This window comes from Hyposmocoma kahamanoa, unplaced genomic scaffold, assembly GCF_003589595.1.
Source record: "Hyposmocoma kahamanoa isolate Upper Pololo Valley unplaced genomic scaffold, ASM358959v1 66, whole genome shotgun sequence".
In the NCBI taxonomy this organism is placed as follows: Eukaryota; Metazoa; Arthropoda; class Insecta; order Lepidoptera; family Cosmopterigidae; genus Hyposmocoma; species Hyposmocoma kahamanoa.
Genome location: NW_020653854.1, coordinates 3,565,629 through 3,593,618, shown reverse-complemented (window position 1 = coordinate 3,593,618; position 27,990 = coordinate 3,565,629). Strand labels below are relative to the sequence as shown.

At 35.1% G+C, this 27,990-nt stretch overlaps 1 protein-coding gene across 2 annotated transcripts in view; it reads left to right on the top strand.

Annotated features, from left to right (window-relative positions):
- The window catches only part of LOC113231947, a 405,956-nt gene that overhangs the window by 230,367 nt on the left and 147,599 nt on the right, over positions 1 to 27,990 (top strand). Inside the window, exons 2-3 of one of the 2 annotated variants that reach the window (XM_026466505.1) lie at positions 7,930 to 7,983; positions 20,895 to 20,924. In XM_026466505.1, the coding sequence (XP_026322290.1) occupies positions 7,930 to 7,983; positions 20,895 to 20,924 (84 nt within the window). The remainder of the gene's footprint in view (positions 1 to 7,929; positions 7,984 to 20,894; positions 20,925 to 27,990) is intronic. The other variant, XM_026466506.1, reaches the window with a different exon arrangement.

The following is a 27,990-nucleotide window of genomic DNA, read 5'->3' as shown; positions in this document are numbered from 1 at the left end:
TTAAAGGCTTAACACCTTTACTGCCGTGCGTTAACTAAAATGCGGCTATATGACAAAATATTTTTTTGTTTTGGAACCCAGTTTTAGAATTTTCAAATTGTTTGATTATATTTCAGCTAAACATCGTTAGGGTAAGTTCCGATAAGTCGAAAACTAATTTTAACCGACTTAAAAAAAGGAGGAGGTTCTCAATTCGACCGTATGTTCTTTTTCTTTTTTTTTCTTTTTTTTTGTATGTATGTTACGCGATAACTCAGGTATTTGTGAACCGAATTTTTTTCTTGGAAAGGGGGTACTTCCATAGTGGCCCCATTTCATTTTGAAAAAAATCATCCACATCTAAGGATGGCTGTTCACGCATGAAGATTCATTTTTATAAATAGCGCCTAACTTTAATTTAGGAGCAATTATTTTAATGGTTGATTTTGCTATTTCTCCAATTCAAGGCGATTTTTATTATCTTCAGTGTCAAGTCCTGTATAGTGGCGAACTAGGGGATATTTCAATAAAACTTAGCAAATAGACGTAATTCCACGTACTTATGAGGTCGGTTTTTTTAGTACTCTGTACTGATTTGAATTGCTATTTAAAATGATTATATGACCATTTGTCACTAAGCCGCGTTGTAGGTAGTGGACGGCAGTATACTACAAGTCACCAGGCCCTCACCCTTGGGAATGATACATACTATCTTATGGCATTACTAAGAAAATATCAGACAGTGTAAGAGAGAAACAAAATATAAAAAATAAAAAATATTTGTTATATTTAGACACTATTGAGCTTCAGACACGCGCGCAATTTAAATTTTAAAAGTAAAATTTAAATTTAATGTGTGTGTTAGTGTGTGTGCGGGAGTGTGCGCGCGCGTGCGCGTGTATCAACGCGTGTGTGTGCATGCGTGAATGTGTCTATGGGTAATTTTGTGGTATAATCATAACATACGTCTTTTGTTTCTTCTAGAAGCATGAATTCTCTCAAACACCTTTTTGGTAGCAGTAGAGCTTCTTGAGAAAGTGTTCATTCAGGGAAGTTACCTTACTTATTTCTGCCGCCAAGCAGTGATGTGAGTATTACTGGTTTCCGGTTTTGAAGGGTAAGGGTGCTGATGAAATTACAAGCACATGGAACTTGTCAACTTTTTTTTTACTCTTTATTTATTTAGGGGCTTTGATCGGTATTGAATATGTCAGCCCCATTTGAAAAACAATACCTAGACAATATTTAATAAAATCTAGATAGATAAATCAAAATACTACCTAACCAAACATGTGTACAGAATCTTCGATGTCAATAATGTGAGCATTACTGCGCTCTGGTTTTGGAATGGTCTGGTTGCTGGTGTAATTTCATCAGCACAAAAGCTCTATACTCCGTCCAATCATTAATTTTACTTTTGACATGTGCATGCCTCTGAAGTTCCGTAATTATTGACATAAAACCATAGACAAAAAATGCAATACTTCCTGAACGCTTTTATTTTTTAATTTTAGTGAGGCGACGTGCTCTTTAACTCCGATATTTATCGAGCCAACAGATTATGTAACGAAGATTATTCAGGTTGATAAATGTTGGTACCTGTCTAAAAAAATTATAATTAAACGAAATAAATTATAAATAAGTGTAATAAATTGTAATTGTTTGTTGTAATCAATCGTCGGATACTTCTCCATATGAACGAGAATCATCACTTGAATTCTCATTAACATTAATTATTGGTTCTTGACATCACGATCCCAATCAGACAATATCTTCTTTTTTGAACTCGCTCACGTACACGATTAAAACTTCTTCATAAATAAAATCCATTGTTATAAAAAATCGAATCGGAAACGCATTAGGACATCACTAATTGATTAGAATTCAAGCTGTCAAAAGTTATATGTATATTATAATAAATGGTTGGATGGAGTATAAGTGGCACTACAACTACTGCGCGCGACATTGTTCGTCCCGTTACTTGGTATTAAAAAAAGTAGTTTCTCTATAATAATTGTATGTCATGGTGGTCAAACATCGTGACATTTAATAAACTTAATAATATTGATTCGTCTTGTGGCCGCCAGAGGCGCTGTATAATTTGCCATTCAAAATTGTGAAATATAATTTAAGCGGTCACAGTAAACTCTTGGTAAAGGCACTGATTTTTTTTTAATAACGTACGCACTCAACATAGCTCCACACTAGGGAAACCCTGTGTCGCGGGTGCCATAGACACACACATAGACAACCACAAATTACACCCAAACTCACGAGAGAAATAAATGTAGGTCATACAAATATTTCACCCGGCCCGGGAATCGAACCTGGGACCTCTGCGTGGCAGTCCGGCATGGTAACCGTTCGGCCATGGAGGCAGTTTTATTAATATTGGAAACAAAACTATTTATTCTAAGTTTTTTCCAAAACAAACAACGTTTCGGACTCTTTACAGGTCCTAGGCAATTTAACATGGTTGATGATCCATACTATCTCTGTCATCCGTGATCACGGGACATTAAGAGCGTTCTTTGGGTGTACAAGCGATATTCGTATTTTGTCGGTTTCGAATAGGACTTAGTGCACAAGCGACATCCGAAGAGGGTCCGAATTTTCTAGATTTGTGTAGTCTCGGATTAGGAACGAATACAAATCGGATGCAGTGTACCCATGCGCTCAATTAGTTGGTAAAAACATACGCAATGTAGATCCGAAAAAAATAGTTTCATTTAATCTCGAATACCCAAGAACTTATGTCTATATATCGAGTTCTTAGGTTTTCGCGATTGTTACACATAGGAAATGAAACTATTTTTCCGGATTTAAATCGCGTATATTTGTTTTTTCAAACAAACCGACGTTTCGGGCTCTTTACAGGTCCCATGGTCACGGCTGACTGAGGTGGTACAGTCTATATATAACTTGTTGAAGAAAAAACAAATAAACGCGATTTAAATCCGGAAAAATAGTTTCATTTCCTACTTATGTCTATATTTTCAGTGTTTTTTTTTTCAATAAATGAAATATAATGAAAACTACGGCAGCTATATTGATATTGCAATAGATAGTAAAATAATCTTACATGTTAACGTAGTTTTTATGTTAAACCGTCCGTGATCTCTCCAAGTGAATGTCATCTCAAGGACTTCAAGTCAATGTCACTACAAAACCAACAAATATTCCATAGAATTCTGAAATAATAGTATACGAGGTTAACACGAACAAAAACGTAAATTAACTAATGAATAATGTTGCTACCTTACCTATTCACAAATTTGTTAATATTCATGGTGCAAATGAAGTTGTTTTTGTATAATGATGCCGTGTTTCTAATGGCACTGCTCTTAGAGACCATCACGCTAAATTGTGCCCGAATGCTATGTCCTTACATAAGTATCCTACTCGTATCTAGTTCGTTATTATTATTATTTTTGTAATTTCACATCGGATTCGTTTACAAATCTAGAAAACTGGGACCTACTTCGGATGTCGCTTGTGCACTAAGTCCGATTCAAATCCGAGAAAATGCGGATATCGCTTGTATACCTAGAGGTAAAATGATCCCTGTGACATTCGGACCGTCATTAGTCGGCTTCGGAATTGGCCGTAACAATTACTGTCAAATAAGTTATACTCGACCAAATTGGAAAACGCATGATGCGAATGAAGCTTCATACTTGACATTGTTTTTTCACTTGGTCGAGTATTACTTATCCAGTTCTTAGGTTTTCGCGATTGTTACACGAAATGAAACTATTTTTCCGGATTTAAATCGCGTATATTTGTTTTTTCAAACAAACCAAAGTTTCGGGCCCTTTACATGTCTCATGGTCACGGTTGACTGAGTGCAGTACTAATTAATATGTTTTAATTTATTCTAAATTTCATTATTAATTAACAATAAATTTAACTTAATAAAAATTCATATTAAATAAAAAAATAATTGTAAAACATCATCATCATCAAACTTAAGAGTTATACTTCGGTGGAGCCTTGACCTCCTTATACGACACGACACCGGCCTTTTGATTTATTTAGTCTATGTAACTGCGCCTAGGTCGACCTCTTCCCCTCTTCCCCTCGATCTTTCCCTACCAAATTGTCTTAAAGAGGTTGTCGAGTCGTATCAAATATCCAATCATTACCCCGCGTCTATACTCTATAGTATTCAGGATCGTTTTTTTCTCGTTCACCACCCTCAATACCACCTCGTTGGTTTTCTTTTCTATCCAATTTATACCTTTGATCCTCCTCCAGCACCACATCTCAAAAGCTTCTAATCTCTTTGTGTCAGTGTCCATGTTTCGCATCCATAAAACATAATGTAGCGTAAATTGGAATGTTTATTTGTAAAAAAGAGGGTGGTTTGCATAAATCGACTCATCCGAAGAAAAGAGTCAAGAGTCTGTTATTATATGCATAGCGAAAAGAGAATAAGTACGTTTCGAGAATAATTTCGTTATTCAAACTAAGGCCTATGTAAAGGTGTTTTGAGAATTTATATACCTTATTTCGCTTCGGAAATATAAAATCGAACAACAGTCGATCTGACATCCACAGCGAAGAAGGAAGGAACGAAATGTACTATGTCCCGAGAACAAGTAGACTTGCACATAGATCTTCGTTCTATGGATGAGTCGAAATATTAGACATAACTGGTTGATGACTGTACCACCTCAGTCAACCGTGACCCTCCATCGACATCAGAGCATCTTACCCTTCAAAGCCGAAACGCAGTGGCAGAAAACCAAACTTGTATTATTCGAGATTATAAAATGAATATTTTGACCTAGTATTTCTATTAATAAGGATGTCAATATATTTCGGATAATTATTAAAATTTTAGTGACACGTTTAATGCGCCAATTGATATACTTATTGGTATAATTTATTTCTAACGAATTACGACTTTACGTAGTACTTGCAAAAGGATCGTTTTAATTAAACTGTACATTCTTATCAACGTGCGAAACACAGATTTCGTTTTATTGAAAAGCCATATATTTCGAAATGGCAACTATTGTTCTTGAAGCGCCACAAAATCTTTTGACAGGTTGATTTGAAACAAAATGACTTATATCAGTTTCAACGATCAGATCTTATATTGTCGAAGTCCCCTGCTAATGGAACTTTATCCAAAGCTACCATGGCATTCGTACTTATAGCAAATTCGATGTAGAATAAATGACAACAAACAAAACATGCGATTTTTAGGGTTTTCACTTCGGATTGTTTTACGATTAGGTACCACAATTTCAATATTATTTTTCCTTGAAATTTGATTAGACTATTGATAATTCTAATCTTGATTTCCTGTCTGTGATGAATTTTGTTCAATAGAGGTTTGAAATCACTAGTAAGTGATTTGAAACCAACGTAAAATTTACTAGTAATTAATTGTTTATAAAAGTATGTCATCCCTAAATTTTTTTACTTGAATAGAGCGATTGCAAACATTTTGAGCTCGAGTAGTAAGTAATTAAAATTCAGAATCGGTAATTGTTGCTAGATGAGACATGTAGTAAATTAATATAAAATAAAATCTAGCAGTAAATGTTAATAGATATTAAAAAATCAAATTTACTTTGCAAACTTTAATATTGGCTAAGTAAGTATTACTTCTAAGTAACCTAAATACACACTGACCTATTGAAATTCTCATTACGTGAGCAGGCCGTGGGCAGAACTAGGCTTAACAATGAGCATTAACAAAAAATGTTCTTTGCTTCTGCCATCATTTGTTGCCTAGTAAAGTTTTGTTATTAAATATTCCATATCGAATTCGGCTAGGGTATAGGATCTTATATGCCCTCATCATCAGCTAGCCACTTGCGACCTTTACAGGTCGTTAGTCCGTCTAAAAAGGGGAGTTATGTTCTTGTATAATTACCATTTATTGCGAAAATCACAATAAAAATGGTTTATCGATGGTAACCTGTACAGAGTTATTTAAAATAAATTTTGCAGCAGTAGAAAGGACGCTAGCTCAACATGTATCTGACAAATATCTGGTTCCAACTTTCAAATAGAAGAATAGGAGAGAGAATTATTAATTTTGTACCTATGACAAGTTGTGCAGCGCCCTTAGCGGTTACAAGATGAAGTTATTCTATACAAACATTTTACAAAGTCGCTAACGACAATTGAATATACTAAATTAAGTAGACTGTAGACTCTTCGGTCTTCAGAGTTATCATACTCCAACTCAAGTAATGTTTATTACATGGATATCACTCGAAATAGTCATATTAATTAAAGTATACTGGTCGTTCGTAAGGCATATTTACAATATTTCTTTCAACATAAAAGATCGCACGACAAACTGCAAGAGATAATCGGATAACCAGCACTATCATGGATTTTTGTCGTTTAAGTACACAGAAGCCGAATGAATCTAGTACAAAGTTTTTGTTTCACTATAGTGAAATCTCTGGTTGGCAAATTTTGAATACCAACATGAATCGTATTAAGAAGTAACTTAATGAAGACAACTTTCAAGAACAGTCAGTTTATTTATATTCCTTTTTTTAGTTTTGTAGATTGTTAGTGCACATTTGACCTCCATCGTACTCGTACCTGATGAAAAGTAAAGATGTGGTTGACGATGGAGTATGCCCACCTAAAAATGCCTATTTACTGTTTCCTTAAAAAGGCCCATGTTATAGCGGCCAGGAAATAAGTCTACTGGCAACGATTTCCACTTCATAGCCGTTTGCCATATAAATGTAGAAGCGTAACGTGTCATGCGAATTCTTGGAATATCCACAACATGGGAGTGTTGTCCAACCCTATGTCTAGTCCCCGGTTATGAAAAGAGGAAATCGGAATTGCCTTCATGGCCGAACGGGTACCTTGGCGGACTGCCATGCAGAGGTCCCAGGTTTGATACCCGGGCCGGGAGAAATATTCATATAGCTTACATTTATTTATCTCGTGAGTTTGGGTGTAATTTGTGATTGTCTGTGTGTGTCCATTGCACCCGCGACCATAAATATAATATCTATGCCCGCGACACAGGGTCCCCTAGTGCGGGGCTATGTTGAGTGTGTGCGTTATTGTTACAATAAATACAGAATATTTTTGGAATGTACCGAGACGTCCACACAGGTCAGTCGTCTCTATTTCTGGTTATATACTCGATGGTACGACCGAACGGCAGAAACTGTATTGTGTTTCTCGCATTAATGTTATGTGTATGTTTCATAAAAAAATACTATGCGGCACAAACATAAATTACATTTTCATAAATATAAAATGGTTAATTTCTATAAGCTCATCTCTTAAAGACACTCCGGTGCCCATGGCAATATGATCGTGCAGAAAACGACTCTGTTTGTTAACAATCATCCATGGGATTACGATAGACATAGGTAAACATTATGCCATTCAATCATCGTCGGATGGCGACCGTGTCGGATCGGCGACGCGACACGCTCGGCTTGGTGAGGCCTTCTGGTAATTATGTAACTGATAAACAAATATTATCGGAACTGTTTTTAGATGAATTTTCATAACAATATCTTTTATCTTTCTATAAATATAGATTGATAATATACTAAGGAAAAGGAGGAGATTCTGACTACACACACGTAGTCTCGACACTTAAGATTTAAATGCAACTTTATGTCATTTGCGATAAGATTTATCATGTTATCAATAATGTGGCGTAGACTGAAATTTAAAGTTGAGGTGTAAAGCTGTGCGTGCTGTTTACTGTACCTATTATCTGTGTAAGGTGGTTTCTAAAGTCGAATTCTCCTAATTGTTCAGTGTGAGCATAGCCTACGTCGCCAACCAGTTTGGTACGTATTAAATAGGAACTTGAGATTAAAATAAAAAATATATTATATTCTTTTTTCTAATAGTAGGCACATAGGTGGTTATGTGTTATTTTTTCTACTGTTTTAGGATTGTCTATTTTTTATTCACATTCTTTTCTGTTTATTTCAGCGATGTCGACCGACGGGTCGACGACAGACATCAATGGCTTGCTCAATGATACTGGTAAGCGACAGATTTAATTTTCAACATTATTTAACACTCTAGTTTCCCTCAAATTTCAAGAACGCACTTAAGAACTTCATTTATTTAGCGACATCTATTGAATTGGCTCGGTACTTAGATCAACACTGGCCTACTATAACGTGAAATGTTTTTTTTTACGAATAATTGTATGTAGCGCCATCTGTTCAACATTGTAGATACTACGTGCCACAACCACTATGTCCGCAAGTATCAAAGTACCAGTTACTCCCACTAGGTAGCGAAATTTTATCACACTGTTGCTTGCTAGTTGCTACAGAAGTTTGTTTAAAATGTAACAGGTGGCGCTGTTTTTAACTAGTACCAACAATGCCACCTGACAGGTAGTATTAAATTTATTAGTACTTCAATAAGTTGTCAGATGGCGTTACTGCTTCCTTTTTCATAACGTTCTTTTTGTTGGTTTTTTATTTTTCTCCTATTATGCCAGTTCATTATAAAGAGGTTAAAATATTTACATTACGCATTAATGCAGTTTTTTTTAATAATTGATTAATTATGTTATTAGAAGGTATCTTACCCGTATTAAAGGAAACTTAAAACCTTCAAATTGCTATCTTAGTATGCCATCGTTCCATTCTTTTACAAGATTGCCTTTAAACTTTTTTAACGCTACTCAAGCAATGACGTCATAAGGATTATGAAATAGAATCCAATTACAAATTGCGTAGGAACCTGCTACGGCATTGAGTCACTACGGTATGTGTACTACCGATTTACTTCATATCCTCAGTTTCATTGACTGGTGAACGATGTAGTGAGTCATAGACAATATGATTTGATCATTGATCTACACAATATTATCTCATCAATGTCTTTTCCAGTTAGTCATAATGTTGAGTATATTTTCACTTTTGAAATAATTTTATAGGTATTTTATATGAAGGGCTAGGTAAAATACCTGCTGTTTTAATTGAAACTTGAATAACTATATACTTTCTAATTTGTATATAAGTACATACATATGAAACAATGTTTCTGTTTTAAAACGTAAGGCTGCTGGTTTAATTACAGGAATATTTATTTCTTATGGCGACGGGTCAAGTGGCACTGCCCCTCAGATTTTTGCGATTTAAAGCTCAGAGTGACACTACAACTGTTACGGACAGGCGTGACGCTTACCACTAGGTGCACGAATTGTTCGTTCCGTGTCTTGGTACCATAAAAAAAATACTTTCATAAAGGTATTTTGAGTTCATTTATTTAAATAAAAAATGCAATCTTTATCACCAGTCGGACACCATGAAATAATTAAAAACGTCAATTACAAAATACATTACAGAATGATATTTGAAATTACAATTACTTAACAATTTTTTTTGCTTAATAATTGAAATTTAAATACAAAATACGAAATTGTATTTGAAATTTATTTCAAATTACAAGTAATTCTTTTACTAGAGTAAGCACCTACGGTAAAACGTGACCAAGTAATCACAATAAAATGGAATAAGTCTTTTTACAGCCTATTTAAAAAGAAACTATTACCAAATTGCTATTACTCTGTAAGTTAGTTTTTAAATGACGATTTAGAAAAACGAAATTTGTCAAAAATTTTAATTAATTTAGTTAGTATTTGAATTGTTTCTTTTGCATTGTATTAAGTCATAAAAATTGCATTACGAATACCTACAAATACAAATGTCTGACATAAACTTATAAGACCTATCTAAATGTACATGAAGGAAATAAATAAATAAAAATAAAATTACAAATTGAACTTCATTACCAACTCTCCTTTAGCCGAAGAGTGTTAGAGCTGACAAAAAATAAACATGCCTTAACTTTGAAATAACATTGTACTTATACCTAATTATACTTGATCTAATAACCGTAAGTGACGGAAGTGGTTTTTTGTCAATACTTAATTACGAGGAACGAGTGATGACGTAGGTTACCTACAAACAACGCATTAAGTCTGTTGTTGGCACGTGTTCTTAATTTTTAATTTAAATTCGAAATATATTTTTAATGGGTAAGCAAATTACACTTGCAATTGTCAAATTAACTAAATAGTATTGCTCATTCGTAAGGCAGTTTATCCTGAAATTAATGAGAAAGAGGCTTTGGTCACAGTACTGCCACCTACCTATTTCTGCCGCCAAGCAGTAATGTCAGCGTTACTGTGTTCCCGTTTTGAAGGGTAAGGGTGCTGATGAAATTACAGGCACATGGAACTTGTCAACTTATGTCTCAGGGTTACGGGCGTAGTAGCAGTGCCCCTGAAATTTTTGCGTTTTAAAGCTCTGAGTGGCTCTGCAACTGCTATTCGCCATCGCCTCGTGACTGCCAGTTAACAGCTGAAAAGATGACTTGTTACAGTTTCTAAATATTGTTTATTGAACTCAACTCTATAAGAAGTTTTAATACGACCTAATTTCATAGTAAGATACGCAAAAACGGTAAAAGGAAAAAACTAATTTTTTCTGCATCCTTTTCCTTAAAAGATGTGTTTAGGAAACATGATGATGAGGAAACTGTTGGAATCATAAAAAATGATATAATGCATAATAATATCGGTAAAAACCCACGCGGTGACTATAGCCTTTGCAGAATTGCAGTTAAACCGGTGAATTCTCTTTTTGGAAAGTAGTTTTTAAGAAAAAACTTACTATACCTCTTTCACGCTGTGTATCGTGAGGGATGTGATTTGAAAGAAGTTATAAGGGCACCTCTAGTATATAACCAGAAATGGAGACGAAATGTCATTTAATTTGTTTCAAAACTATTCTGCCAAATCATTACGGTGACAAATGCGCCTCGATTGGCCAGCCCGAATTCGAAATAATTGATTTGTTTCACTTCAAATCGACCAGTTTAACTTGAGCTTTACTATAATGGACGAAAATTGAAAAATTACATATTTAATTACCGATGAAATGCGATTCCGTTTGTTTTATAATCAGATGTTTTGCTGTTTTTCGCACACCCCCGAAAGGAACAGCACCCCATTGTTAGAATATTATATTTATTACAATAAATACAGAATATTTTTGGAATATACGGAGACTCACACAGGTCAGTTGTTGGCGCTGTACTATTTCAGCTTTCTAGTTTGTGATTGCAGCGCAAATGAGAGTTGACATTTAAAAGCGATATAAGGCCCATTTGCCTGATGAGTTGCCAAGGATGGATGGATGGATGGCCCTTACTTCGTCTTTATTTCTGGTTAAATACTCGATAAGTGCTAAAGTAAGTGAGGTGTTAATATAGATTTTAAAATAAGAATTTTATTGATACCTAAATTAGTGACATTACTGTAGTCAAGAGTAAACAACATTTCGAAATATGAAAAGACATCTTCATACAATGAGCACTATGATGATCGACATCTCTAGTCAACCGCTGGTAGCTGTAAAGGCACCTGGTTGAGTGAAGAAGAACTATCATAGTCTTCTCACAGATGGCGCTATTGCAAATTTAAAAATTCGTTAAAAATCAAAAACAAAGATCTGAAACAAGGACATAGAAAATTTATAAGGTCTGCTCGTTTGTTCTATAGCTCAGTTGGGAGAGAGCGTCAGCCATGGTGTGGTGAAGGCACTGGTTCGAATCCAGCCGAATAAATAATAAATTTCAGAATAAATTTCTTAAATGCTACAATACTGTTTTTGGAATGTGATATTGCGAGGTTTTCTTTTAAAAGAATTAACATGAACAAACTGCGTCAAAAGATTAAAGCTTAGTTCTTGCATTACGGCGGCGAGATGGAAATATCTAGAAAGAGTAGAGAGTAACTAGCTCCTTCCTACAATTGTTTGCATTCTTGTACTTTCCGGTAACGTGTTGTTCGCATTATTAAGTTTTCATAGACGTTATTGCTGTTAAATATCACGTGTTGAGCCCGGACGCGGAAGGTTAATTTGTTGTCATACCAACCAATAGTTTATTAATCTTAACAAATTGTTATTTTCAAAACAAGATATTGACGTCAAAGTAACGTATACTGCCATAAACACCAATATGTGAAAATTGTATTGTTAATTTTAAGAATGGATTAGCTCTATGGAAAATACGAACTCTAATGTCATAAATTAACACTGTGTCTTTATCAGAGTTTAAAAAATCCAACGAAAAAATCTTACACAAGAATTAATGTGTCAAAAAAAACACCAATTGTTCTCTCAAATAAGGGAATTCCCTATATTATGAGTATGAGCTCATAAGCTAGTGAAAAGGGCCTACATGATACGTCCTAGTGGTCGATGACCGGTTGGTCGGTCTAAATACTGATGGAGCGACAAAGTTGAGGAAGACCTCCACGCCATGCACGTAAAGAACTGGGAGGAGATCGACAAGACAGGGCACGCTATCGCTAACTCATATCGGAGGCCAAGACCCGCTTCGGATCTATGAACCAGCGGAGTAATTAAATATGTGTACCAGATCCAGGGCACTATCCGAAACACCCAGAACCTAATCATTTAGCACCTACAGCAAAAAACATTAGGCTACCGAGGTCGTCCAAGAAAGTCTAAACACATAATGAAGAGAAGATTGAGGAAACTTGCTTTGAAACCCAAAAATCACGTTGGCCCAATGCAGTTTGGGCACGTCATGCGTTTTCCTAAGGCTGTGATACTTTTTTGACCCATAGGTTTCATCACGATGTTTCTCTTCTCTATTAGCGAGAGTTATTACTTACTACTAAATATTTACAAATGTACATAACATAGAAATTAAATTCGATGTGCCGCCATATTTCCGTTCTCCCACTGTTAAAAGTCACTAAGCGAGCTACGGATCGAGACATGTTGTCTGAAGGATAAGATTCTCAATTAGGTTATCCAACAGAAACCAAGGACGTCGATATAGCTGATAGAATTAGCAAGCTGAATTGGACATATCTGTCGAAGAAGCGGTATCCGATAAAGGACACGTGTTCCTCTGAGTGGAGACCACGGTTTGGAAAACGGAGTATAGGACGCCCACTGGCCAGATTGAGTGATGATCTGCGAAAGGTTGCAGGCTGCAGATGGAAGCGACAATCTGAGACGCACAGGCGAAACGGCGTACATTGAGAGAGGCCTCTCAATCTCCAGTACGCCATATGATAATGATAGCTAAAACTATCCGCTATCCCTCAGAAATTAGATCGTAAATAGATTACAAATTGAAGTCAGTAAGTACTAGCACAATTTCTAATGTGAAATGCATTAACCAGTCCTTTCAAACATATTTTACGCGTTTTAGCGTGACTCACAATTTACCACGTGATTTGTCTGCTCGTGAGTGACATCACTGCATCCGTTGATTTCACGTGCGGCGGGTGCGCGGTATAATGAAATGTTTGGGATTCAGTTGCATGGCAAAATGACACGTCATGGTATTACTTTACTATGAGAAAAATGGTGAACGGCAGAAAAAATAGTTAATTGTCAACGTAAACTACATGGAACCTTTTGTTTTGTTGAAGGTGGTACGAATTTGACAGCAACAATTGAAATTGACAATTCAACTTACGGGCTTATACTCCGTTCAACCATTTATTTAACTTAAGAGTTAATTATTTAAATGTATATACTCTAGAATTAATAAATATTATAGTAAATTGGAGTTAATTTAAGTTTGAGCTTGTTAGCTCATCGCTAGGTGGTTAAACCACTAAGTTTTTACGTAGCCATAAATAAGAGTCGTTCTTTTGTAAAATTTGTTCTTGAAATTGAATAAATAAATAAAAATTAAAAAAAATTTAGATCCGAAAAAATAGTTTTGTCCAATGGTACTATCTCTATGTGCTTGATGCGGATGTATTGAGTTTTTAACGGCTTTTTTGCCATAGCGCCATCTGTGATCATAAATCAAACGCAAACTAGGATGACCCCTGTCTGCTCCTGTGACATTTAATTTGACGTTTGTCGTAGGGATGAGGTGAAGTCGATAGATTTTTAGTGTATTTGTTTCTTGAAGCAAAGGTTCTCTCTTAAAGTTTTATTTTTTAACCAACTTTTAAAAAAAACGCGATAACTCATTTATGAACTGATTTTGATGATTCTTTTTTGTTACATAGAGGGTACCTCAGTATGAGTCCCATTTAATTTTGAAGAACATTTTCCACCTCTAGGGGTGGCAAACTAGGGGATAAAATTCCACTAACTTTCGAAGTCCCTTTTTATAAAAAGCTACAATTATCTTACGTATTGTTAACGATATAGACGCGTGAAGTGTTTTTGTATTATATTGAAAATTTAAAACACGAGCATAATTCAAATGCAATTTCAATAGACATTCTATAAAAAAACATTTAATATATCGTTAATTTATAGGTTTCAAAAAAGTAATAACACTGACACGTTAATTCATTGCCTATGATTAAAATTCATACTTTAATTAATACCCGCGCTATACATTTATTAATTAAATTACCGAAAACTTTTTATCGATATACCGCATCTCTAGCAAATGCAGTATAATGAAGTAAACTTTGCACGAGGTCGTTAAAAATTAATGAATTTTTGAAAATAAATGTTTTTCCACTCATTTCTCACAAATAAACATTGATTGGCGTTATTTTTACTTAAATGTATTTACTCAAACAAAGGCTTTTCATTTTAAAATCGAGGCTTATAAAAATATGTAATTCAGTGCACGTCGTTAGAAAGTTATATTGTGTACATTTAAATAATTCTAACAGAGAGAGAAAAAAAGAGACTGAGACCGGCAGGCTACAAAGACATGTTGGTCATGTAAGAAAAGTACCTGACAGTCTTCTTACAGGTAACTTGGACGATGTCCATGAAAATTATTTTCATGGTGATACTCACAAACCCGCAATAGCTGATTTGTTTTATATTATATGATAGCTTGTGCAGGATGTTATATGCTCATAATAGATAACGTCAAAAAAAAAACAAGCGACCATAAATCTAAAAAAATCTCTTCCTTTATTTAAATCTTGATAGAGTAATTTTCAAATTTACCAACTAACATTTTCAGTTGCAACATTTTTTAAACTGAAGTTGTACTCGTAAACGAGGCTAAGTTCGACTGAATATATAATATGGTTGATGTGCAACATGTTATATCTCGCCTTTGAAAGGCGTCAAGGTTTATGTCGCAACTCTCAAAGGACAGTATACAACGTGACGTGACTTCTAACCAAGAAGATGTTTCATAAATGAATTGACGTAAATGCTACATTGTTTATCTGAAATAATGAACATTCTTTAATCATGAATTTTATTAGAAATAAAGAAATATTGTATTTAGCATTGTTCAACAAAGTATCAAAACACGTAATCAAAGCACGTATAATCCTAAACACGTGGTCAAAGTGAAATTATGTTTATTATGAAATGAAGTAAACTGAGATGAAATCAAAGTCCAAAAATGTAAACAAAGGTAATGGCCACTACAAAAAAATATTTTACGAAGAGTGGTACAATGAAAAGGGCTAAAAATGAATGCAAGATGTTTTATATTGTTTTTAAATTGTGTGCACGTACACACAAAATATTATCAAAATATATTTTTTATTTAAAACACCGTTTATAATAAAATCATCTCAACAAACTTTTTTTTCCTAATGGCAATATTTTAAGAAAGATTTTTTTAATATTGGCAATGTTTCGGGGATGAACAACCTTTGACTGTCCTTTTTGTTTATTAGATTTTTTATTTTTATTTGCTATAAATTCGAACATAAATACTTTTAAGCAGGAGTCTGAATAATTTGTCATTATAATACTATTACTTTGATATTTTATTTTATTAAATATTTTTTTGTTAATAACAATGAATTAAAAAATGAAAAGTCGATTTTTGATCGTTGGGGATGGATAACGGGTCAGGTTGTCGGGTTGCGTCTCCAGTGCATCACCGCGATTTTCTTTCTTCATTCAAAAACTATAATCGGATCAATCAATGAAACATCGCGAATATAATATATCTGTAAGTACACATAAACCGAAGCGATCGTTAAGGGGAACAGATTATTATTACTGAAAACGTAACAAACACGCCGGGGGTTAAGAAAAACAACAACAAATGACGCAATTGAGTGATACATTTCAATTGTCTTATCTTATAAGCGCAAGATCAAGGAAGAGGTTCTGGGAGAGTTCCACTTGATAATAACCGGTCAAGTTATTATTGGAAATGTGGTGATATTGCGTAACCCCCCGCGGATTCATAGTCGGTATGTTTTATGAATGGGCCATTGAACGTTTATGTGAACACGTTGTGTAACTGTTATAAGTTTGTCTTTTTAGTTTTGTGAAAATTATGCGATACAGTCGTCGATGATATTGTGATGATACACTTATCCATGATATATATATAAGGGGAACTGTCACTGGGCCCGCCACCCTGAGACATAAGTTGACAAGTCGCGTGTGCCTGTAATTTCACCAGCACCTTTACCCTTCAAAACCGGGAAACCGTAATGGTAACCTATCACAAAGTCGAAATTTTTTTATCCGAAATTACGTTTGTTCGAATTTTCATTACACCGAAAACCAAATTATAAGGAAACAGTTGTTTTTTCAGGATATGTTGAATTTTCATCGCAAAGACAGGATTAGGTTCGGTTAGGTTAAGTTTAAAAGAAAAAACATTTTCCTCTCAAAATTACTTTCGAGGTTATGAAGTTTCGACCAAACGTAATTTCTGGAAAATGTCATTTCGGACTACGGATAGGTAACCTACAGTAATGCTCACACTGCTACTTGACATTCTTGAGGTGGCAGTATTTTCCTGGGCGAAGGTTTTGACAAGGAGTTCTCGAATTATTAAAAGATCTATTTACGCTTTAAAATGTCAAAGAAAAACTCACTAATATGTTTGTCTAATTCAGCTTTATTAGAGGATTAAATATTGTACAAAAACAAGGCCTTAGACCATTTATTACACTTAGTATTAATTCTGTTTAGTGGTTTAAATAATTGTTTCTGTTGCAATAAACAACGTTAATGTTAAAGATCAGTACAAATGACAACGCCTGGGAGAATTCCACTTATCACACGGTCAGGGCATTTATAAATAGATATGCTGCCCCCAGCGGATTAATCTAAATTGTTTGTTGTAGGCTAGTACGCGTAATGGACATCACGCGTTAATTGTTTACTGACGTAGTCCGAAATATATACGTAGTGATAAGGATTTGGTGAGGCTTACTGGAAGTGTCAACTTGGCGAATATGAAACAGAACAATTTATACATAGATCCTGAAATTGCACTAAAATGGAATAGTTGTCCGATAATCGGATACTTGAGACGCTTGATTACCTTTTATATGATACAAAAGCCATCAAAGATGATTCTAATAACTTAGCTCATATGATTGTTACTAACAAATATGGACAATCGGTCTGAGAATAAATGAATTTGAAAAGATCTGAGTGACACTGCCATTGTGTCACCCTGAGACGAAAGTTGATAAGTCCCATGTGTCTAATTTCACCAGCAACCTTACCATTCAAAACCGGAACGCATAAAACTTCTTCTCATTACCAACCATGGCTGTAATGAGAAGAAAAAAGGCATTATTTGGGCATTACAGTCAAGTTAGCCTGCATGCAAGCATACTATTTACGTGCTAGTGTGATGAAAAACTTTGTATGTGTCACTGGCTGTACGAGAAGTACGAATCTCGACTCCGAAAACCCTCAGTCTTCGACTTCGGGCTTCTAATAGAGTCTCGTTCGTAATTTTGAATTTACCGCGCTTACACAGAATTTTGTACGTAAAAAACGTGAAAAATAGTTGTTTATGGTGTTATTAATAAATATGATCCTGCAAGATTGTTAGTATAATACAATTAACCCTATATAGCGATAAATTTGAATGCGACATTTTCATTGTAATGTAAACTGGGCGTTTACGTGGTCACAATATTATTGTCTGAGTCTAAATCACTTCCCACATTGTATACATTTTGATGTACACGGGGCCTTACGAGGTTATGGCCATGCTTGCCGCATACTACCAGACACACGACTTGTACGTCTCCGCCACACTTCATAATAATAAAAATGTTATATTACAATAACACTGTAACCAAGTTTAAGAAACCTATTTGTTGCAATGTAAACGATACATGACAATAAATGGCACGTTTGTGTTACTGAGGAAATTAGTTAGTAGTAATGACGTAAAACAATAAAACAGATGTCTATATAACATATACATATAACATAATCAATACAAAAACAATAATAAGCAATGAGTCTGACGTGCGCAATTAGAGAAAAACAATGTCAAACACCTTCAGAATAAACATGTTTATGAATGAAGAGGAATTCCAGTTCCTCCTAAAAGCTTCTATATATGAAGTTCAAAGTATTATTATAGCGGCCACCAAATCATACACTTTCAAATGCAGTCGACAGTCGATTTTGTTTTCTTAAGAATGAACACAATGAAATAATTCGGAAGTTTCGTAAACAAAACTATTGAAAACAAAGTTTCGTAAAAAATTATATCCGAGATCTAGGGAATGAAGCTATTTTTAACCGACTTCAAAAAAGGAGGTTCTCAATTCGACTGTATGTTCTTTTTTTTTTGTATGTATGTTACGCGATAACTCCAGTATTTGTGAACCGATTTTTATGATTCTTTTTTTTTGTTGGAAAGGGGGTACTTTCATAGTGGTCCCATTTCCTTTTGAAGAAAATCATCCACCTCGAGGGGTGGCTGTTCACGCATGAAGATTCATTTTCATAAATAGCGCCTAACATTAATTTAGGAGCACTTACTTTAATGGTTGATTTTTCTATTTCGCCAATTCAAGGCGTTTTTCTCTCAATATACTTTGAGTAGTGAGAACCGATTTATATTATCTCTAGTGTCAAGTCCTGTATAGTTGCGAACTAGGGGATATTTCAATAAAACTTAGCAAATAGACGTAATTCCACGTACTTTTGAGGTCGATTTTTTTAGTACTCTGTACTGAGATTATTGGCACTGCAACTGATATGGACAGGTGTGTTGCTTACCACCAGGCGCGTGACTTCTTTGTCCCATCTCAAGGTATCATAAACAAAATCGGATTCAAAAAATACACATGACACCAGAGTTGTATGACATATTTTACTTAGGTGCCAATATGACATATTTTAAGATTTAGTTTTGTCATTTACCCATTGATTTATAATTATATGGACGTCGGGTCCGCGCTAAAAAGTGTCCGAACTTATAGGGCGTTAAAAACGTATACAGAGCGTCATTCACGCTTTTGTTCAACTGACAGCGAAGCAAGCAAAAATTAGATAGTACTGCGATGACACTACAATTTAAATTCAACGTTTTAGCTTTTTCATATTCCTTGACATGTCACTACGTTTAAATAGGTTGACTTGGGACATTTTTTTCGTGGTTTTTGTATTAGACCCGTCGTCCATTTATTTGTAAGTCAATGCATTTACCTAAAAATTTTAGTTAATAGTTTAACCACAAATTCCGAATATTGTTAATACAATTATTAATAACTGCCTCCGTGGCCGAACGGTTACCATGTCGGACTGCCACGCAGAGGTCCCAGGTTCGATTCCCGGGCCGAGAGAAATAGTTGTATGACCTACAATTATTTCTCTCGTGAGTTTGGGTGTAATTTGTGGTTGTCTATGTGTGTGTCCATGGCACCCGCGACACAGGGTTTCCCTAGTGCGGGGTTATGTTGAGTGTGTGCGTTATTTATTTATTATTATTATTATTTATTTATTACGTTAGGAACAATCCAGAATAAAATGGCTTGAAAAGTACAAATTAAGTTTTGCACTATCTGTTTCTGCATCATCATTTGTAAAACGAAATCATTGAACTCTTACATTAAAAAAACATACTGGAAATTCCGGTTCTAGAGACGTGACCGGAAATACTCAACACAACAAAAAAAAATTGTCAACACGATCTCCTTAAGCATTTGAATACCATAAGGAAATTGCGTGCAAATTATACTAAGGTTCACCTTTATAGATTTGACATGTTCCATCTCAGTAATGCATCACTGCGCATCGGTTTTGAAATGTAAGGGTGCTCGTGAAACTACAGGCATATGGGACTTACCAACTTATATCTCAGGGTGACAAGTGTAGACACAGATCCCCCTCAGATCTTTGCGATTTAAAGCTCTGAATAGCACTACAACTGTTATGGATAGGCGTGTCTCTTAGCACCAGGTGCACCACTTGTTCGTCCCGTCACTTCGTATTCTAAAAAAAAATTAAATTACTAGTTTGTTATAATTATTAATACAAATCCGGTCGGATTCGAACCGACGTCTTCTAGCTTACCGTGCAAGACGCTATACCAACTAAGCCACGGAACGAACTTTGCTTTATTTTTTTAATTTCTTTATATTATGTATATTTTTATATTGTGGCGTTGTAATAAATGAATACTATTTTATTCTATATTATTCACTATCTTAATCATGCCTTAATTAATCGCGACACGACCATGTCAATCGTAACGACGCACCACTTGTTTAATTCGTAACTTGATACTATTAAAAAAAACTAATACTTATAAATGAAATAACCTAAAAACAAAATAAATAATTAAAATACTTAAAACATATGGCAATGTAATAATATATTTCAAACCCAGTGACTTGTAACACTTTTATTATTCATACGTGTAATTGTTTTATCATTATCAGGTGTTTCCTCATACAAGCATGTCATATCATTTTTAAATAACGTTAAAGAGGCTTTTCTTATTTTTGTTTGTTAACAATACTATGGCCAAATCGACCCGTAAAGCATCTTAGTTGTCTTAATGAAGATTTTTTTGAAGAATTATTGAAAAAAAATTTTGAAAGCAACTGTCGGAGTTCCTGCTATGGCCTTAGTATAATAAACGTATTTATTTTAATTGTGTTTGCACGGCATTCATTGTCATTTTATTCACACGCATTTTTTATTTGTTTACAGAGTCAGATCTCACCAACCTCTCGCATCTCGGTAAGTGGACATTTATCACATAATAAGCATTTTTATTATTGTTTATATTAATGTTATGTAAGGTGATGGTTTAACCTAACATCAGGTAAGAGAGCAAGTAACAGAGATCGAAACAGGTAGAATTATACTTACGTAATATTGAAGGAAAACCTGCCATTTAAATTCCGCAATTATTTCATATACTGTTCTGTATTTTAATACGCACAAGGACATTTTTAGAGGAACTCTAAAATTTGTATTACGACAATATTGTTCACGTGGACCACTGGCCACATATACCAGAAGGTTTAATTTGAAAAAAGAATGCCTGCAATCGTCTTATAAACCATTGGCCACTGATACCAGAATGCTTAGAATAATAACGCATAGAATGATAGTTTCATATCAAACGAACTGTCACAAGTGAGGCAAAAACCAAATTCATGTAGGCGTAAGCAACTTGTAACTACGCTCGTCGGCACGCACACAAATATACAAATAATGATGCCATGGAATAACATTTCCCTCAAAAGTGGGGAAATTGTATCTTGCTTAACTCATCATTAAGTTAAAGGTGCCTACAGATTTGCCCGACATTGTCGATCAGGTGCCTACAGATGTGCTCGGTTTTGTCGATGAAAAACGAATATAGCACTTATTTGTAAATCCAAGATGGCGGACACGATTTTTCAAAATATGCTATATGGGTATCCTTTTCGAGGTATTTGGGGATGCTCATTACGAATATGGCACTCATTTCTAAATCCAAGATGGCGGACACGAGTTTTGAAATAAATGCAATATGGGTATCATTTTCGAGGTACTTGGGGATGCTCATGACGAATATGGCACTCATTTCTACATCCAAGATGGCGGGCACGATTTTTCAAAAAAATGCAATATGGGTATCATTTTCGAGGTACTTGGGGGTGCTCATTACGAATGTGGCACTCATTTCTAAATCCAAGATGGCGGGCACGATTTTTCCAAAAAATGCTATGTGGGTATCATTTTCGAGGTATTTGGGGATGCTCAATGTGAATATGGCACTATTTGTAAATCCAAGATGGCGGGCACGATTTTTCAAATAATGGCAAGTTGGGTATCGTTTTCGAGGTATTTGGGGGTGCTCATTACGAATATTGCTTTTGTTTGAACTGTCGTGTTTGCCATCTTGGATTTAGAAATGAGTGCCATATTTGTATTGAACATTCCCAAACATCTCGAAAACGATACCCAACTTGCCATTATTCGAAAAATCGCGCCCGCATCTTGGATTTAGAAGTAAGTGCCGTATTCGAAACCTAAAACCGAAAATGCCAAAAGCACACATTAAAGAAAATAACTGTTAAAATAGATTAAAAAATCGCTTAAGAATGCTCCCCTTTTAAGAAAATAAAATATTTTAATATAAAATATTTCATATTTCGCTTGAGTTACGAAAAGAAAGACATATAATAAGCTATCAAAGTTGTACTGGTGGTGCCAACACTATAGTAGAAACAAATATATAAGTAAATTTGTTGCAATATGTGCTCCAATTCAAATAAAATTAAAATAAATAATTATTCAATAAAGCATGAACGCAGAGCCGTTAAAAGTATTATAAAATAATTAAGTGTCCCAATCACTTACTGGAGTTAACGAAAACATTTAATGTTTATTCAAGTAAATATTAGTTCAAGATGCGCAAATAAATCTAAATTACAGGCACCACTAAAATTTACGTAATATAATTATTTTGATACAGAATAGCAAAATGGGGAGAAAAAAAATTCGTTACTTTGCAACACTTTCGTATCTTGTTGCCGCGAAATTATTTTTCTGTTTTAGTGAATATTTACATAAAAATATGAGTTGAAACGCATTACTTACTTGTGGAATGCGATGTTAGTGTCTATTTTATGTTTGTCTGTTGTATTTTTACACCCATTTACCGCACATTTCGTCATTTTTAGCAAAAAATTTTGGAGCTGTTCGCGGTGCAATATGACCTTGAGCACTAACAGCCCGCGCGCTCCTGGGACGCGTTTGGAACCCTCTAACTTGCCTCACTTAGCGTGTGCGGGCTAGGTTTCTATGCGTTATTATTCTAAGCCAGAATGTTTATTTTGAAAAAAGAATGACAGCAATCGTCTTATATACCATTGGCCACTGATTTTTATAAACCATTGGCCTCTGATACCAGAACGTTTGATTTGAAAAAAGAATGACTACAATCGTCTTTTAAACAATTGGCCACTGATTTTGTAAACCATTGGCCACTGATACCAGAATGTTTATTTTGAAAAAAGAATGACTGCAATCTTCGTCTAAACCATTGGCCATTGATTTTTATTAACCATTGACCACTGATGCCAGAACGTTTGATTTAAAAAAAGAATGACTGCAATCGTCTTATCAACCATTGTCCACATACACCAGAACGTTTAATTTGAAAAAAGAATGGTTTCACTCGTCTTTTGACTTCAATTAAATGTAACGTCGGGTTGTTGCGAATATCAGCATTCGCAACAGCATCCGCATTCACCAATGCTGATATTCATTGCGATTTTTCGAGCTGTGACGTGACATAAAAGGCACGCTGGAATAATTTACAAATCTTGGCATACGAACTAAATAAGAGTATAAGAATTATATATATACAATTTATAAAGTTCTTAGCTATTAGTATGTCTGACACCACTAATTATATTCATTACGTGGTCAATATACAAATAAATATTATGATTCTATAAACAAATAATAATAATAATAATAAAAAATGATTATTATAATCTTATAAAACCGCTGCATTCAGAATGTGCTAAATTTTATCGTGACGACATGGACCGGTATATATGTATTATGATTCGTTGACCATAGATATTCTTCAGTTGTTTCTAAATCATCTCTCTGTTTTTTATAAAACACTGTTGGCGTGTTGTAATAATATTTAATGTTTTCAAGATTTTATATTGTGTAGATGACGACTGCATAATGTGCTAGAAATCTGTACAGGTTTATGCAATTTGTAAATTGTAAATTTAAAAGTGAAATAATAAATAAAAAAAGTACCTGATAAATTTGTTGATTTTGAGATTGGCTATTCTAGAACACCATGTGCTTGTCGGTCACTGGCGCCACCACCTTAAATGTTCTGGTTAGAATGTGTTCTGCATAGTATAGAAAGTTAATTTCGTAACTCTAATACTCAAAGTACAGGGAAGTCTCTAGTTTGAGACCAGGAGATTAATAGTCAATAAACTTAAATTGCAACAGGGGTTTTGTTTTCAGAAAAGGTTGAGGTTTTGACGACCAATTAAACTAAATATGTGCAAGAACCACATTGAAAGATCATAAGGTCTGCTGGTTCGTTCTGTAGCTCAGTTGAGAGAGCGTCAGACTGAAGGAGCTGGTTCAAATTTTGCTTAGTGTTCAATCTTTGAATTAATAATTATAGTTAAACTAAAATTTCCTAATTACATGTTGCTATGCAATATGTATATTACAATTGTGTATTTTAAACTTAACACAAAGATCTTTGAATACTCTGTTATACAACTTCTTGGCACGAGGCAATTGTTTTCATAATAAACGGTTATTTTATATTAAGATGCACCTCATTACGTGTCTGGTATTGCTACCATTAGAGATGGACAAGCGCCCGGATATTACCCGGCGCTTTGTAAACTCCAGGTTTAAATCGGGTTAAAAACGTAGTGTGTGTTGAAATTTAATGAGATTGTTATAAAATTTTTATTGCTTTCTGATCTATATGATTCGATTTGCCTTTTTATTGAATTGATTCGCTTGACAATCGTATTGAAATAAATTGATACCAAAAATCTTTAGGTCGTATATACGTGCGTGTATTGATTTTCGTAAAAACCGAAATTTGACGTGTTTGCTACAAAAAAGATGAGAATGGTCTTGTACACGACAAGAACTTTGTCGGATCTAACCACGAAAAGAAACACGATACGAATGCTTTCGGGCAGACGTGTGTAGGGTAAAATGTGTCAGTGCATTACGAGTCATCCAGGTAGCTGTCGTTTTATTACCGACTGTGGGAAGAAATATGTTTTTGTAATTCTTGAGTACTAAACAACACTCGTCCACGCGCATAAACGTTCTTTTACTGACAATGCACCTCATCCCGCCCCACAAAATAGCGTCAGAGCGCGTCGTGTGGGGGCTAGACTAGATTTTTTTCTTGTCCGGCGCCGAGGCAGTGTACACAGTTCGTGTGTACAAATGGTGCGACTTTTCTTAGCGTGGACACGCGCCCTCAGTAATGTGAATCCACAGGATTGAAAGGTGGATATTGTATTGATGCCACTTTTCGTCTATAATAGATTTTTTACATCAAAATTTCTAAATAATATGGAATTATACCAAATATTGTATTCGCCGTTTCTGCTCACGATTTTGGGCATAAGTACATTAAAACTCGTCGTTTTGGGTTAAAACCCGGCGGGCTGATTGGGTTTTAACCCGTTGCCTTTCTTATTTCTACCGCCAAGCAGTAAGGGTGTTTATGAAGTTACAGGTAGGTACATGGGATTTGTCAGGTGTCTCACGGTGACGGGCGTAGTGGCAGTGACCCTCGGATCTCTAACTACAACTGTTATAGACAGGCGTGTCGCATGACTTACTCTCGTCATTTGATGTCATTCAAAAAATAAAATATCCCATAAATAATTCGATGACTTGAAATTTCAGAATCACTCTATATCGAAAATGTAACGTAACGCGATAGCCCTATATCGCAATATGCAATACTGTTTGGGTAACATTAAATGTTACATTAGAGTGAATAATCATCATTGTGTAACATTTCGATGTATTGAAATTTTAGCAATGTGCGATTACATGATTTCAATGTCAGGAAACCAGCCAATTACGTGATAGGAACAGGTTATCTGATTGCCTAGTTTTGTTGATATTGTAATTATGTATTATATTAAAGTGTAGAAATTTAATATTAACTTTATAGAGCTTATATATTAAGTCGAAAATGCAACGCAATGCGATATTAGTGCCAATATTGAAATGAAGATTGTCAGGAATATGTTATATAAACTTTGACATCACATTGTTGAGGTAACGTGATATCATTCTCAAAAGTAACCAAACAATCTCTGTACAGAGTACTAAAAAAGACCGATTTCAAAAGTAATTCATCCCCCAGTTTGCACCCTTAGTGGTGGAATATTTTCTTCAAATTTAAATGGAACCTCACCTGAGGTACCCTCTTTCCAACAAAAATAGAATCATCAAAATCGGTTCACAAATCACGTAACACACACAAAACAACACTGGAATTGAGAACTGGAAGAGAGAAAAGCTATAAATCTCAGATCAAAAGTAAAGCCTTATGTATATAATGAACCTGTATTCCGTCACAGCTTGCCACGACTCTCTAAGTATTAGGTTATAGTTAACGCTGACGCAATCTACTTCACAAACTTGTGATTCTTCTCGGTATACCCAGACCAGAAAAAAATTTGAAAAGTACATTTCCTCTCCTATATACCGGGAATCGAACGGGACCTACTAATGAAGCGCCCAGAGTGGATCAAACCACACCAACCATGTGGATCAAACTAAAGTGCACATAGTTATAATCTTAGAATAATAACGCATAGAAACCTAGCCCGCACACGCTAAGTGAGGCAAATCGAAGCGCTCCCAAAGGGCCTACACGAGCGGGCGGACCTTCAGTGCTCAAGGTCAACTTGCACCGCGAACAGATCAAGAATTTTAGCTAAAAATGACGAAATGTGCGGTAAATGAGTGTAAAAATACGTCACACAAACATAAAATGGACACTAACATCACATTCCACAAGGAAGTAACGCGTTTCAACTTGTATTTTTATATAAATATTCACTAAAACCGAAAATTAACCTACTACTAAAACTAGCCTACATGAATTTGATTTTTGCCTCACTTGTGACAGTTCGTTTGATATGAAACTATCATTCTATGCGTTATTATTCTAAGGTTATAATCATAAATTACTGAAGTAGACCTTTCGGTGATACCAGCTATTATGAGGCAAAAGCAATTTTTTTTATGATACCTAATAACGGGACGAACAAGTCGTGTGCCTGGTGGTAAGCGACACGTCTATCCATAGCGGTTGCAGTGCCATTCAGAGCTTTAAATCGCAAAGATCTTATGGGCACTGCCACTGCGTCCGTCGCCCGTCACCGTAAGTTGACAAATCCCATGTGCCTGTAATTTCCCCAGTACCCTTATCCCTTCTAAACCGAAACGCAGTAATGCTCACATTACTGCTTGGCGGCAGAAATAGGTAAGGTGGCAGTAGTTCTCAGGGCGAACTCTTTCACAAGGACCTCTACTGCTACTCAATTCGTTTGTGGTGAGATTACTGACCAAACATCTGTCGACCTTCATGAAGGACGTTGGCAGAAGGATGTTATATATCGGCGATTCCGCGGCCAGATACCTGACACCAGATTGCGCCACACGTTGCCGACGAGTGCATTTCGTGTAGATTAGTTATTTACTTTATTATATTGTTATATTATATTGTATGTATGTTAGTCCTTAAGGTATATATTATGTGGGTCATGTGGCCTGAATGAAATAAAAAATGACTAAATAAAAAATAAAATAAACAAATTTATGAGTTATCCTATCCAATTTGAAAACAACTACGTGATATACAGCGTTTTGAAAGGATGATTAGGTAGGAGGTACTTATGAGCCCCATAGCTACTTATTACAAAGGACTACGTAAACAATTCTATTAACAAACGTTGATATGTCGTACTTTAGTAGCCAGTACCTAAAACCGCCAAAGTGTGGACTCCACTAAATGGTCCGACACACTGTGTGAAATTACGAGTTTGAAGCTAGAGGTCAAGTTACTATTACGACTAATTGAGGAGTTCTACTGTATATACTCACTCCAATAGTCGTGGGAATAGTCGTAAATGGACGTGTCTCTGGATATTCTATCTGTGATCTTTATTGTTGTATTTCGGCGTATCAGTGCCTACTCTTCGATCGGAGTGTAGGGTTGTCACGTTGTTATTTTAATTGTACATACAAATTGTAAAAAGTAATTGGAAAT